Here is a 13905-nt window from a genome sequence, read left to right as displayed (position 1 = left end):
AGCAGAAGTAGGGTGTGTGTGTGTGTGTGTGTGAGAGAGAGAGAGAGAGAGAGAGAGAGAGATTGGACACAATTATACAATCACTGAAAGCAGGTAAGATATTTGTCCTGTAAAAGCTGCTGAGCTTCCTCTGCATCTTGATTTATTTACTGTTGCATTTTAAGGATGTTGTATTCTCACCCTGGGATCTTTTGCTAGAAATGCCACAAATAAATTAATTTACTTTGCTGATGGCAAGAACAATATATTCAAATCAAAAAGTATGTTTCTGTTATTGCTATTATGCTGGTGTCTATATTCACTAGTAAGTTCCATTGGGGAGGTTGGTAAGAACTGTCTGAAACTTAGTCCACCTTCTTATGCTGTCTTACAGATTCCAAGGCAGGCCTTGCTCCTCTCTTCAAAGTGCAGCTGGATTTGTCTGTTCCAGAGATGATATTCCGCCCTTCTTTGGATGCTGGTGCCTCTGATGGTTTTTATGATTTGGTTGAGGCTCTTGTCAATGATATATATCGAGTGTCTTCCCTGGTTCCCAGGCTTGCAGACCACAGCACTTTCTCCCATTATCAGGTCTTGCCCTTGGCCAGCTGTTGTCCTTTTTTTGCATCTGGGTGATTGTTTTCAGTCCTGTTTAATAACCCATCTTTGTACTTCTTTTCTCTTCAGGATGACATGGAGGAGATATCTGAACTTGCTGACATGCGCCACATCCTAATGGATCGTATCCGGAAGATGATGTCAACTTGTTGTGACTACCGCAGCTCTTTTGACCACTACTCATATCTCTATGTGGATGACAGGAAAGAATTCATGCGCCAGTTCCTGTTGTACAGCCATGTACTCACTGCAGAGGAGATAGAGGCCCATGCTGAGGATGGCGTCCCAGAGAGCCCCCCTACACTGCAGCAGTTCAAAGAGCAGATAGACTCTTACGAGAAGGTCTATGAGGAAGTGAGATGCCTGGAGCCAGTCATTGTATTTGACAGCTGGATGAAAGTTGATGCCCGCCCCTTCAAGGTGTCCCTTCTGAAGATAATTAAGAAGTGGAGCTTTATGTTCAAGCAGCACCTCATTGATCATGTGACTCACAGGTATTATTGTTTCGCAGTTGTACCACTTACCGTATTTTTCGCTCCATAAGGCACACCTGACCATAAGGCGCACCTAGTTTTTAGAGGGGGAATTCAAGGGGAAAAAATTATTTAAAGGGAGCGCTGAGCAGAGCTTGTGGGGCTGGCGGGGGGAGCCCGGGTCCCCCCCCCCCAGCCCCAGGGACCACACATTCACTCCATAAGACGCACAGACATTTCCCCTTAGTTTTTAAGAGGAAAAAAGTGCATCTTATGGAGAGAAAAATACGGTAAATAGTCTTTAGGATTTGTGTGATTCCTGTTTAAGGATAGAAGAAAGGCCACACAACAGTGAAGTTATTAAAGTTAGCCATCTAAACCCCATTTTAAAAATTGTGGAATTGTGATCCCCTTTGGCTATACAGGGTTGGCAGAACTAGAAATGACTCTTACTTTGCTTCTTCCTATTATTTGCTTTAGGGGTGGGAGCTGGAAACCTGCAGCCTTCTAGGTGTTGCTGCACTACAATTTCCATCATCCTTGACCCATTGGCCTTGTTGGCTGTAGCTGTTGGAAGTTGGAGTCCAGCATTATTTGGAGGGTCACAGGTTCCGCACTCCTGCTTTTAAGTGGTAGGGCTGCTTAATATTTACAATCCTCAACATGTTTTCAATGTATGTTCTCTTTCACTGCCTTTAGTTTGGCTGACCTTGAAGAGTTCGTAAAAGTTGCCGAGATTGGTTTGAGCAAAACGGTGGAGAGTGGAGATTATGAGGGCTTGGTGGAAGTTATGGGCCACCTATTGGCCATTAAAGATAGACAGACCAGCACTGATGAGATGTTTGAGCCCTTGAAACAAACAATTGAATTGCTGAAGATCTATGAGCAAGAATTGCCAGGGGAAGTCTATAAGCAGCTGGAGGTAGGTGGAAACATGCTGCTAATATGCAAATGCGTGGACAGATTAAAAACTGAACTACATTCATCTGTGAACAGAGTTATCCTCAGAACACATGCTCTTTAGGTATGCAGCACATGTAGGAAGATTGCTCTGATAGATGGAGGATGCAAGAAACTGTTGGGAGGGCTAGTCTAATTCCATAATGTAAAGTTTCATATTTTTCATTTACATGACCCAAGCAAATTTTCAGGGAAGACTCAATCTTACAGCACTGGGGGAACTATAAAGAGGTGGAACTGATCAGCATCTGGTTAGGAAGTAACCAACTCTCTGAGCTTTTTTCTGCAGGAAGAATGGACTAGAAATACAGTGTATGTGGGGATGCGGGTGGTGCTGTGGTCTAAACCACAGAGCCTAGGGCTTGCCAATCAGAAGGTTGGCGGTACGAATCCCCACAACGGGGTGAGCTCCTGTTGTTCAGTCCCAGCTCCTGCCAACCTAGCAGTTCAAAAGCACGTCAAAGTGCAAGTAGATAAATACGTACCCCTCTGGTGGGAAGGTAAACAGCGTTTCTGTGCGCTGCTCAGGTTTCGCCAGAAGCTGCTTAGTCATGCAGGCCACATGACCCAGAAGCTGTCTGCAGACAAACACCGCCTCCCTCAGCTAGTAAAGCGAGATGAGTGCCACACCCCAGAGTCATCCGCGACTGGACTTAACGGCCAGGGGTCCCTTTACCTCCCTTTACCTTACAGTGTATGCAATGTTGTGCAAACAACCTTCCCCTCCTCCCATGCCCTCCCAATCTGTTCCAGAGGATTCCCCAACCCTCCAAAGAATATTTGCAGAGCACACAGGGAGAGAAGGAAGGGAAGTTTTGTTGCATAGGTAGAAGTCCCTTTCACTTGTGCATAAACACTGTTGAATACAATCCATAATCTACTATTTTGGGGGGAAACGTTTTGTCTGTACATTTGTTTTCTATAATTTGGCTGTCTCCCAAGATACTGTTGCAAAACCTGGCACAAGAGTACTTGAAATGGGGAGTGGGTGGCGGGTCCTTGAGGTTTGGATGCTTGGCGCCATTTAGAATCAAGATAGGGACCAAAATGTAATTTTGATATGACTTCACCTACCGTATTTTTCGCCCTATAGGACGCACCGGCCTATAGGACGCACCTAGATTTTTTTTGGGGGGGGGAAATAAAGGAAAAAAAATTATTCCCCCCCCCCCCAGGCGCGGGGCTGGGGCGGGGGAAGCCCGAGCTTCCCCCTCCCCCCTCCCCCAGCCCCCAGAACGGGACCCAGAGCCATGCCAAAGCCGCGTGCAGCTTTGGCATCGCTCTGGGAGCTTGCGGGGCTGGGGGCGGAGACCCCAGCCCCCAGAACAGGCTGCCGCCCCAAGCCTCGCGTGCCCGGCGGGACCTCCCGCCGGGCGCGGGAGGCTTGCGGACACCTTCCCGAAGCCCGGGGCGTCCTCCGGAGGGCACCCCGTGCTTCGGGATGCAGGCTGCTGCCCCAAGCCTTGCGCCTGGCGGGACCTTCAGCAAAAGCCTGCATTTGCCTCAAAGGACGCACACACATTTCCCCTTCATTTTTGGAGGGGAAAAAGTGCGTCCTATAGGGCAAAAAATACAGTGATTTTTGGCATGACTGGTCCAAACTCACAAATTATACAATCCATTTAAAATTTTTGGTTTCTAAAAATTCTCAGGCACTGCTGAACTCTCTCACTAGTCTACTATATATTTGGTAAAGTGGTTTGTCCCTCTGTCTGTCCATTAGTGTTCTATACATTCAGACATCACTTGAGATATACAGTGGTGCCTCGCAAGACGAAAATAATCCGTTCCGCGATTCTCTTCGTCTAGCGGTTTTTTCATCTTGCGAAGCAAGCCCATTGACGCCTTAGCGGATTAGCGCTATTAGCGGCTTAGCGGCTTTTAGCGGCTTATCAGCTTAGCGGATAAGCAGATAAGCGGCTTAGCGGCTTAGAAAAAGGGGGAGAAAAGGGGGGAAAAGTCAGAAAAACTCGCAAGACATTTCGTCTTGCGAAGCAAGCCCATAGGGAAATTCGTTTTGCAAAGCGCCTCCAAAACGGAAAACCCTTTCGTCTAGCAGGTTTTTCGTCTTGCGAGGCGTTTGTCTTGCAGGGCACCACTGTAATTGCCAAACTTGGCACAAGAGTTCCTGAGGTTAGGGTGGAGCTCTTTGTTAACATTTGGACTCTGGCTGCTATTTTGAATCAAGATAGCTGACCAAAATGGGGCTTTAGTGTGTCTTAACCGTTTTTTGGCTTAGGTTCAGCTGCCTCTAAAGATATTGTTACCAAATTTGGCACAAGGGTTCCAGAGAAGGGGCGGGGTTTTTGGTTGATGTTTGGATGCCAGGGGCCATTTTGAATCAAGATGACAGATAGAAACATGACTTCACCCGACTTCGGGTGTGATGGGCCCAAGCTTGCAAATTATATTATCTATTTATGAAACACAGTAGTTTTTGGTTTCTAAACAATCTCAGGCAGTGCTGGGCACTCCCAAATAGTACTTATATGAAAATAGTAAATCCTAGTTGCACACCTCAATGTGATTACATCACATAATAGCTCCACTGAAGTATTTGGGAAGTATTGTGGAATAAGCAATTTGAATGTTACACCTTGAGTCTGGAGCCCTAAAGCAAACTTACTTGGAAATAAGTACCATTGAGATCAGTGAAATTTGCTTCTGAGAATTGGACTGCAAATCATTGCTGTCCATTTAATTTTGTTGCACTTCAGCTGCTGAAATGCCACTGTTTAAGCCTGTCTTGAGATGCTTTTAAAAATATATTGTAGAGACACTGCTGAATTTTAGCTTAGGCTCAATATTTTATTTTTATCTATTGCTATTCTTGAAACACTTGCTTTCACCTATTAATGCAATATTTTATTTTTATTCAGTGTTCTTCTTGAAACATGCATTTTCACCCATTAGCATTCTAACAACTTTTAAGTGGGTTGGGGATTCAGAAGCTTCAATTGTACTAGCCTATTGAGAATGCAGGTATGGTCCTTAATAACTCAAGACCATGACAAATACACTCCTCATCTTCATATAGACTAAAATAATTATTTTGGCTTGTCACCAGTGGTCTCCAAATCAGGGGAGCAGGGGAAGGAACAATACTTAAATTAGGACAATGTCTTGATTAGCAAGGGATAATGTTGCCAATTATATCCTGGCAAAATAATTATCATGGTCTTGCTGTTGCAAACGTAAAATTTGGTGTGTTCCAGCAGTGTGTGCCCGCTATACACAAACAGGCTGGCGACACGTTAGTTCAAGTTGAGAATGCTCTCCGCCAGCATCTTTCTTTGTTGTAATCTCAATTTGTTTCTAGGAGCTGCCAGAAAAATGGAGCCATGTGAAGAAGCTGGCAATAACTGTGAAGCATCATGTAGCTCCTTTGCAGGGAAATGAAGTGACGGTTCTCCGCAAGAAGTGTGCTGTGTTTGATGTGGAGCAACATAAATTCAGGGAACGATTTCACCAGCAGGCACCATTCAGGTTAGAGCAGATAGCAGGTGTAAAAGGTGGAGGACTTGTGTGTTCTTCAGTGACAGCGTTTACCTTTTCATCTTGGCTACCAAGGAAAGATAAAATCAGCCAAATGACAAAGGCCACTAATAGGACCGTTCCCTACAGTAGCATACTATTATTATGACATCTCTTGTGCCCTTGGTGCCCAACTCTTGACTGTGAAAAACAATAATCTTTGCTTACCCTTTTTTCAGTAGGAGCCATTGAAGAGCGAACATTTATGTATGTTTAAGCCTCTAGCATGGATGGTTTGCATTGCCATTTTTTGCACCCTACAGTGAGTTTGATGCATTGTTGGTGAAAACATTGATCTGCCCTTGACCTTTTCAAGCCACTGCTTGAAGTGAAAATTCTAAGTTGATGATATGACCTGAGTTGGCCACCACCTCATTTTTGCCTTCTCTGTCAAAAACTTCTTCCCCTTTCTCTTCTCACCAGAAGTAGGGTTGCCATACATCCTCTTTTTCCAGAACATGTCCTCTTTTTCAGGGGTAAAATTTCTGTCCTGGTGGATTTTTTGAATTTGCCAAAACGTCCTCGTTTTTTTCCTTTGGTACCAAGGGAGCATGTGTGCGCATGGGAACTGCTGTTCCAGGAGTGTTAAAATTGGACAAGAGCTAATTCAGACATGCGTGTTTGGTTATTCCTTTACTTATTTTCAACAGCTGTCTACTTTGCCATAAAAGAAAAATAAATCAAGGCAGCAAACAACATGATAGGAAATTAAAAGAGTATCAGACAATAAAATGCCTGCAATTAGGCTAAAACAACAATAAACTCAGAATTCAATATGCTGGTGGGGAAACCTGTGCATCAAAAGGAGTGCTGTGATGAGGCTGAGCTTCCTTTCTTAACGTCAACATCAGATGCCTATCCCAGGCATCCCCAAACTCGGCCCTCCAAATGTTTTGGGACTACAACTCCCACCATCCCTAGCTAACAGGACCAGTGGTCAGGGATGATGGGAATTGTAGTCCTAAAACATCTGGAGGGCCGAGTTTGTGGATGCCTGCCCTATCCTGTGGCTCAACCGCAGGATGGATGGGGAGCAGGGCCTTAGAGGATTATCTCAACAATTAAGCTGAGAGCCAACATGACACAGTGGTTAGAGTTTCTAGGCTGAGCCCACAGGGCCGTACAAAGGATCCTGCAGGACCAAACCATAGGGCAGTCTAGGCCAGCATCTTCTCTACTGCACCCCCACCCCAGGCATTGGCAAATATGTCCTCTTTTTTGCTCTTTAAAATATGGCAACCCTACTAGAAGGGTTGAGCAGCACAGCTCACCTTGATTCAGGTCATGTTAGATCAGGCATAGGCAAGCTCAACCCTCCAGATGTTTTGGGACTACAACTCCCATCATCCCCAGCTAACAAGACCAGTGGTCAGGGATGATGGGAGTTGTAGTCCCAAAACATCTGGAGGGCTGAGTTTGTCTATTCCTGTGTTAGATTATGAGAGACTATAGAAGCTGAATGTCACTTTTGGGTGACCTTTTTAAAATTTGTTTTTGCCTTGTATTGTCTCTCATTTTATGGTCTAGGGGATAGGAAGTATGGTTCAAGGCTTATAGTTCTGGAATAGTTTTGGTTACGCCTGGAGAGAGAGAGAGTGGGTGGGGCAGCTAAGTTAGGTCTGAAAGTCTGAAGGAAAGATTCAGAAATGTGTATGCCCTCTCTTTACAATTTGCAGTTGGGTATGTCTCTTTATTTATGTTTCATTGCACACATACTTGCTAGAGTTTGGGGATCTAGTGCATTTGTAGGGAAAGAATTAGTCATGACTGAATGCAGTTTAAAACTTGCTTCCTAGATTTGACGCAACAAATCCCTACCAAATGCTGGATGCATCCCACACAGAGCTTATGCAGATGGAAGTTACCATGACCTCAATTTATGATGCAGCTGATTTGTTTGAAGTCAGTGTTCCAGAATACAAACAGCTCAAGCAGTGCCGGAGGGAAGTGCGTATTCTTAAAGAACTCTGGGATATGATCTCCATAGTGATCTCTAGCGTGAATGACTGGGAGACTACGAAATGGAGAGAGATTAATATTGAAAACATGGAGCTGGAGTGCAAAAAGTTCGCCAAAGACACGCGGAGCCTGGATAAGGAAATGAGGGCCTGGGATGCTTTCTCCGGATTGGACAACAAAGTGAAAAACATCCTGACATCTCTGAGGGCTGTGTCAGAACTGCAGAATCCGGCCATCCGAGAGAGGCATTGGAACCAGCTGATGCAAGCAACAGGTGTGCAGTTCACCATGGATGCAGACACCACCCTGGCAGACCTGCTTAAACTCAACCTGCATAACTTTGAGGATGAGGTGAGAAGCATAGTGGACAAAGCAGTTAAAGAAATGAGCATGGAGAAGGTTGTGAAAGAGCTGAAGACAACCTGGTCCAGCATGGAATTCCAGTACGAACCTCATCCCCGCACAAACGTCCCCCTGCTGAAATCTGACGAGGAGCTCATTGAGACACTTGAAGACAACCAAGTCCAGCTGCAGAACCTGATGACATCCAAATACATTGCTTTCTTCTTAGAGGAAGTGTCTTTCTGGCAGAGAAAGTTGTCTACGGCAGACTCCGTCATTTCCATCTGGTTTGAGGTTCAGCGGACTTGGTCTCATTTGGAAAGCATATTCATTGGATCAGAAGATATCCGGGCACAACTTCCGGAGGTAATCCTATCTGCTTTCTACAGGAAAGGGCCGAGGGTGATTCTCCATTCTTTAGGGAGCATTTACCTCAGGGAGGCTGCTGTTCTGGGAGTCCTGCTTATTCAGTTGCATAATTGTTCAAGGTACTCCGTGGCACTGGCTCCCAGTACAGATTATGTGAGCTGCAATTACAGAATATTTCCCTCCCCACAGACCCCAAAAAGCATGTGTTGGACTGCTGCTGTTTATTATTTAGGGGAGAGCCCACCTACAGGCTGGTTTACTATGGCATCCTGATACTTGTATCATGGTTGGGGATCTCTAATGAAGAAGTATCAGCACTCCACCCAAGTTCAGTTCCCAGGATTCTTTAGTGAAGGAGTGACTTAATATGTTACTGTCAGATGTTTCTGGATTGTAACTCTCATCGCCCCTGATTATTGGCCCTGCTGGCTGGGGCTAATGGGAGTCCCATAACATCTGATGGGACACAGCTTAGCTATCCCTGTTTTAGGGGAAGTCAATGTAGCGGAAGTGACATAAAGGTAATATAGTGTATTTCACTCCTGCTAATGAAAGTGATGGGAATGAAAAAAGTTGGTATACCATGTTGAATTGTTGGCTAAGTTCTGTAGAAATCTCTTGTGCTAATGAGAGATGACCGGGGCTGAGAGGAGTGATGAGGTATTCAGATATGCCGGGTTTTATTCTCCAGTCATGCAGGAAGGCAGAGAATACAAAAAAAACTTTTGGACCAGCCTTGTGACCCTGAACTTCTTGCCCTGTCTTTTACAAGGCCCCTCTGCTTCCAGGCCTCCTTTATGCCTCTCCTCTCACCCACCTCGGCCCTCCTGTCCAGAGGGCTCCACAAAGTCAGTGGGGAGAGAGCCATAGCCCCCTTGAAGGCCCCACATAGGACCCGGAGCCTTTGAATCTCAGAAATCCTCCATTATCTGACCTCAGGCTTCTCCCTCAACCATCAGATCAACTTTCCTAGGGCACCATTCTCTACCCAAATTTAAACTGGCTGCACCTAGCTGCCTGACTACTGAAAGGGGATATACTGAAGCTGAGGGATATATGGAAAGGCAGCAGGACCGTCTGTCTTTCTTGTCTTCCATAGGATTCCAAGTGTTTTGAAGGAATTGATGTTGATTTCAAAGAGCTGGCATATGATGCTGAAAGAACCCCAAATGTAGTGGAAGCAACCAACAAGCCTGGCCTTTATGAGCAACTGGAAGATATCCAAAGCAGGTAGGCAGGACTCGCATGGCAGAAGCTTCTGAAATGCTATTCCTGGTTAGGAATGGATCCTTTAAGTTCCTTTTGCATGTATGTAGTGGAAACTCTGGTTTTAGTTAATCATAAATGTTCTACATCTCTTTAAGAGCCATTCTGAGGACATTAAATTGATGAATTACACACAATTAGCAAAGTTAACAGACAAATTATATGAAAAGTGCAATAGTGACTTTAAAAAAGAATGGGAACCCTTTACAATTTACTTACAGAAACAACAAAAAGAGATGGACTCAATGGCAGGCTTTGAATAAACATTCACAACTTTATTTAAGTAGAATATGATGAAAGATAGCAAGAACATGTATAGATATTTAATATGCAGAAGATAACAAGTAATGTAATAAACCAGAAAGGGAAGATGAGGGGAGTCAATGGGAGGGTGGGGATTGTAAAATATAAAATTTGGATAATTTTATTTGTAATTTGTTATAATAAAGAAACCCAATAAAAATGTAAAAAAAACCAAAGAGAGCCATTTTGAGGACATTCAAGCTGTTTCACATTTTATATTCTGAAACTCTGCTCTTAAAATGTGCAGTGGCGCTGCCAGAAAGTACAGTGGTCTCTTACAGACAAACGTCTCGCAAGACGGAAAACCCGCTAGACGAAAGGGTTTTCCGTTTTGGAGGTGCTTCGCAAAATGAATTTCCCTATGGGCTTGCTTCGCAAGACGAAAATGTCTTGCGAGTTCCTGCGGGTTTTTTTCCTCCCCCCCCTTTTTCTAAGCCGCTAAGCCGCTTATCAGCTGATCCGCTAAGCCGCTAAAAGCCGCTAAGCCGCTAATAGCGCTAATCCGCTAAGCCGTCAATGGGCTTGCTTCGCAAGACAAAAAAACCGCTAGACGAAGAGAATCGCGGAATGGATTCTTTTCGTCTTGTGAGGCACCACTGTAATATGTGTGCAACCATCTCAAGCAGTCCACTGTCTGCATATGCCAGACAACAGGGATTGGTTGTGGCTCTGATGTGCACAGATGGCGGAAAACATATATTTGTAACCCATGAAAGCAGTGAAGCTCCTCCAAAAAGTGCCTCCCCTCCCAAAGTTAGCAAGACAAAAGTATGTGGTTATTCTGAAGGTATGTTTGCTTTTCTTAGTTTTCTGCACTTTTATTTATGTTCAGCGTATGCACATTCTTTTGTGCTTGATTTTGCCAGGTTGTCTTTGTGTGAAAAAGCTTTGGCGGAGTATTTGGACACAAAGCGGTTGGCATTTCCTAGGTTTTACTTTATTTCCTCTGCCGACTTACTGGATATTCTTTCGAATGGCACCAACCCGCAGCTGGTAAGACACCTCAGCTTCTTTTCTACCTATGGAAATGGCTTTTGTTTTGGTAGAATGTGCTTGATTCAACTGTGAGGTACTTGCTGTAGAAAGGAGACGTGGTTCTGTCAGTGCTTTGTGACCTTGACCATATAAGCTTTCCTTTCGAGAAGCAGCAAGTCTTTGAAACACCACTAGATGGCAGCATCTACATCCTGTACTGGTTTTTATAGAACTCTGTTAAGTATAATCTGTGCATCCTTTTCACAAAAGGAGAGAGGCAAAGGGCTTACCCAGGTGTCAGAATGCTTGCAGATGAAGGCTTTTATTGAGTGCTGGGTGCAAAGATTCAACTGCCTAATACTTGCAAGCCTCACAGGAACTCTGCAGATCTTTCTGCTGATTGATGCCAGTCCAGACTGAAGTAGCAGGATCAACATAGCAAAGTCCAAAGCTGAAATTACATTGTGATTCCCTCATCCCCACTTTTTGGGGGCATCTCTTCCTTGGCATTGCTTTCTCATGCTCCTTTCGGGTGGGGTAGGAAGAGCTTCTGCCTGGACAAGAATAAGGAATTCACAGAGATTGAAGGAGAGCAGCGCACTTTAAGGTTTTTGTTGTTGTTTAAAGAACCCTCAGGACGTAATGGAGGGATGGGGGGGGGACCCGTGGCCCTTCAGAATGGTTGTTCTCATTTATTTACTTTAAAGGAATCTTTGCACAAATACATATGTGCAGCGTACAGCAATACAAAACATGAAGACACTAAAGCAGCAAGGAATAGACAAGGATGGACTTGAGCTGGTTTGTGACTTGTTTGCTATGTGTTAACCTGCAGGTCCATCCAGTTTCGGAGTGGCATTTTTCTGATTTGATTTTAGGAAGCATCCTTTAAAAACCCAACATGCTTTTATTGAAGAGGAAACAATAATTTTGGAACAGTTAAAGTACAGGGTAACTTGCAGTGTAAACTGATTTCACTGCAGGGACAGGTTGCCTCTGTCCCTGCAGGCCGTGACTCTCCTTCTGCCATATAGAAATGTATATTTAATATGCAGAACACACATAGTAAAAACCCGTTGGAAGGTATAGGAGGACATACAGGTGGCAAGGAACTCCAATGATGCTAATCCAATCACTGCTTCCACTCCTGGCAGATGACCTGCCAGTTACAGTTGTGCTGGCATCTATGGCTACCCAGTGCAAACAGCTAGAACATATTTGAGAATTCAGAGAACTGAGACTCATGTTTCTTTCAAGTGCTATGAATGTCTCTTTTGCTTCACACAAGCGTGGGGATCTTTTTCAGCCAGAGCACTGCACACTCTAGAGGGCAGCCTTTCAGAGGCTGTATTCCAGTGATGGATAGGGGCCAGAGGAGAAAAAGTGGGTGTGGCAAGGGATGTGATTCTTACTTTTGTACAGTAGGCTACATGCAAAAGTCAAAAGTTTCTGTATTCCCACCCACCCACCCACCCAATACATACACATCTTCAGTGTTAATCAAAGCAAATGAGGCACAATCACAGTTTGAGGAAATCATATTCCAGCAGGGAAAAGCACTTAGGGGGAGTGCAGATTGGAACCAGAGGTGTTGTCTGCTTGAAAGATGGGGTGTAATTCGAGGAGAGTCCTGAGGGTGGGGTAAAGACCCCTTGCTCTGAGGTTCTCCACCCCTTTAGGGCTTCAAGATGACAACCCAGGGCAGAGTCCTAAGTCCGTTCCTTGTTTGCCACTGTGGATGAATCCCCTTCTCCCACAAAAACTATATTAAGAAGAAAAAGGAAGGAATTTAGTCTTGTAGCATACCAAGTGAGCACTATCTGTGTTTGAGTACCACTTGTTTAGTGCTTGTCAAAGTACACCTGGAAAAAGTGTATTGTGATGAGAGAAGAATGGTGGATTGAGTGAATGTTGCCATACTTAACACATTTATACCATCAATATCACATGCCTACACCGTTTAGAGGTCTGCACCTGTTAAACTGGATTCTAAGCAATTGCAGGCTTTATATAACTAACTGCTTCTGCATACCAAAAAAAAAAAAAGCAAAAAAAAGGCATTCATTTCTTCCAGCGCAGAATCCTTCTCAGCTACTTATTGGGCTCAGAACTTCAATTTGATCAATGCCTCGAACACAGCAGAAAACACGGGAAAACACAAAGGAAAATATTGCCTTGAAAAGCTCACTGATATAGGAGGAATTATTTGAGCTGTGTCTGTTATTCCTATTTAAAGCGATTTGCTGTAAAATCAAAATAAATGTCAAGTAGAATCAAATATGGATAAACCTGTGGCCTTTCCATTGTTGTCTCTGAGCTCTGTCTGCTGATTCCAGGAGGAGGATTAAATACACAACAATTTTATCTTAGTGGGCCTAGTGTTGGACTTGCAATGATTTAAGTGCAATTGAAAGCTTTAGGGGACAAGTTGGTAGAGAATGAGAATGCTTTATATACAGTTTATCAAATGGAAGGAGGGATGTTTTGTACATAAAAGGAGCTTTCAGGATTGAAGTGAGCTGGTTCTGTAAGCTGCTGAATGCCAATTATGGCTGTTAGGCATTGCACAAAACTTAGGTCTCTAAGAGAAATAGCGTTAACTAAAGACAATGAACAATAAATGTAAGATGTCTTTCTCTTTGACGCAGGGGTCCAATGGTACTATTTTTAAAGGCAGCAGCAAGAGAATGTGGGTTCATAGATGGTATCCTCCTATGTCTTCCTAACTGTGGCCCATTATTCTTGGAAGCAATATGGAAAAGTGCTGTGTGCTCTAGCTGCATGGTGCTCAGTCCTAATTGTATACATATATATATTTTGCAGGTCCAGCGACATCTTTCAAAACTCTTTGATAACATGGCCAAGATGAAATTTCAGGTGGATTCAGACCAAAGTTCGACCAAGCTGGGCTTAGGGATGTACAGCAAAGAGGAGGAATATGTTAACTTCAGCGAGCCATGTGACTGCAGTGGACAGGTTAGGGTGATGTCAAGAAACCCATGTTCCTTCTCTGAACAAGGTCTATGCCTGTGGTTGTTGTTCAGACTATAACAGAGCATTTCCTATTTGGCACACTGAATGGGTGCTGTAAACACGCCTTGTGATGTACCTACTCTGGTTACATGAT

At 44.1% G+C, this 13905-nt stretch overlaps 1 protein-coding gene across 1 annotated transcript in view; it reads left to right on the top strand.

The window, feature by feature from the left end:
* Positions 1-13905, top strand: part of DNAH9 (dynein axonemal heavy chain 9) — a gene marked incomplete at its 5' end in the record, with an annotated part of 185594 nt that overhangs the window by 22496 nt on the left and 149193 nt on the right. Inside the window, 8 exons of the mRNA XM_081848623.1 lie at positions 374-570; positions 667-1091; positions 1770-1992; positions 5350-5516; positions 7361-8231; positions 9334-9464; positions 10670-10796; positions 13602-13754. Coding sequence (XP_081704749.1) covers positions 374-570; positions 667-1091; positions 1770-1992; positions 5350-5516; positions 7361-8231; positions 9334-9464; positions 10670-10796; positions 13602-13754 — 2294 coding nt within the window. The remainder of the gene's footprint in view (positions 1-373; positions 571-666; positions 1092-1769; positions 1993-5349; positions 5517-7360; positions 8232-9333; positions 9465-10669; positions 10797-13601; positions 13755-13905) is intronic.

This window comes from Podarcis erhardii (genome assembly GCF_964252035.2).
Source record: "Podarcis erhardii genome assembly, chromosome: 2".
In the NCBI taxonomy this organism is placed as follows: Eukaryota; Metazoa; Chordata; class Lepidosauria; order Squamata; family Lacertidae; genus Podarcis; species Podarcis erhardii.
Note: the sequence above shows the minus strand (reverse complement) of the source record. Positions and strands in the feature narration are given on the sequence as shown.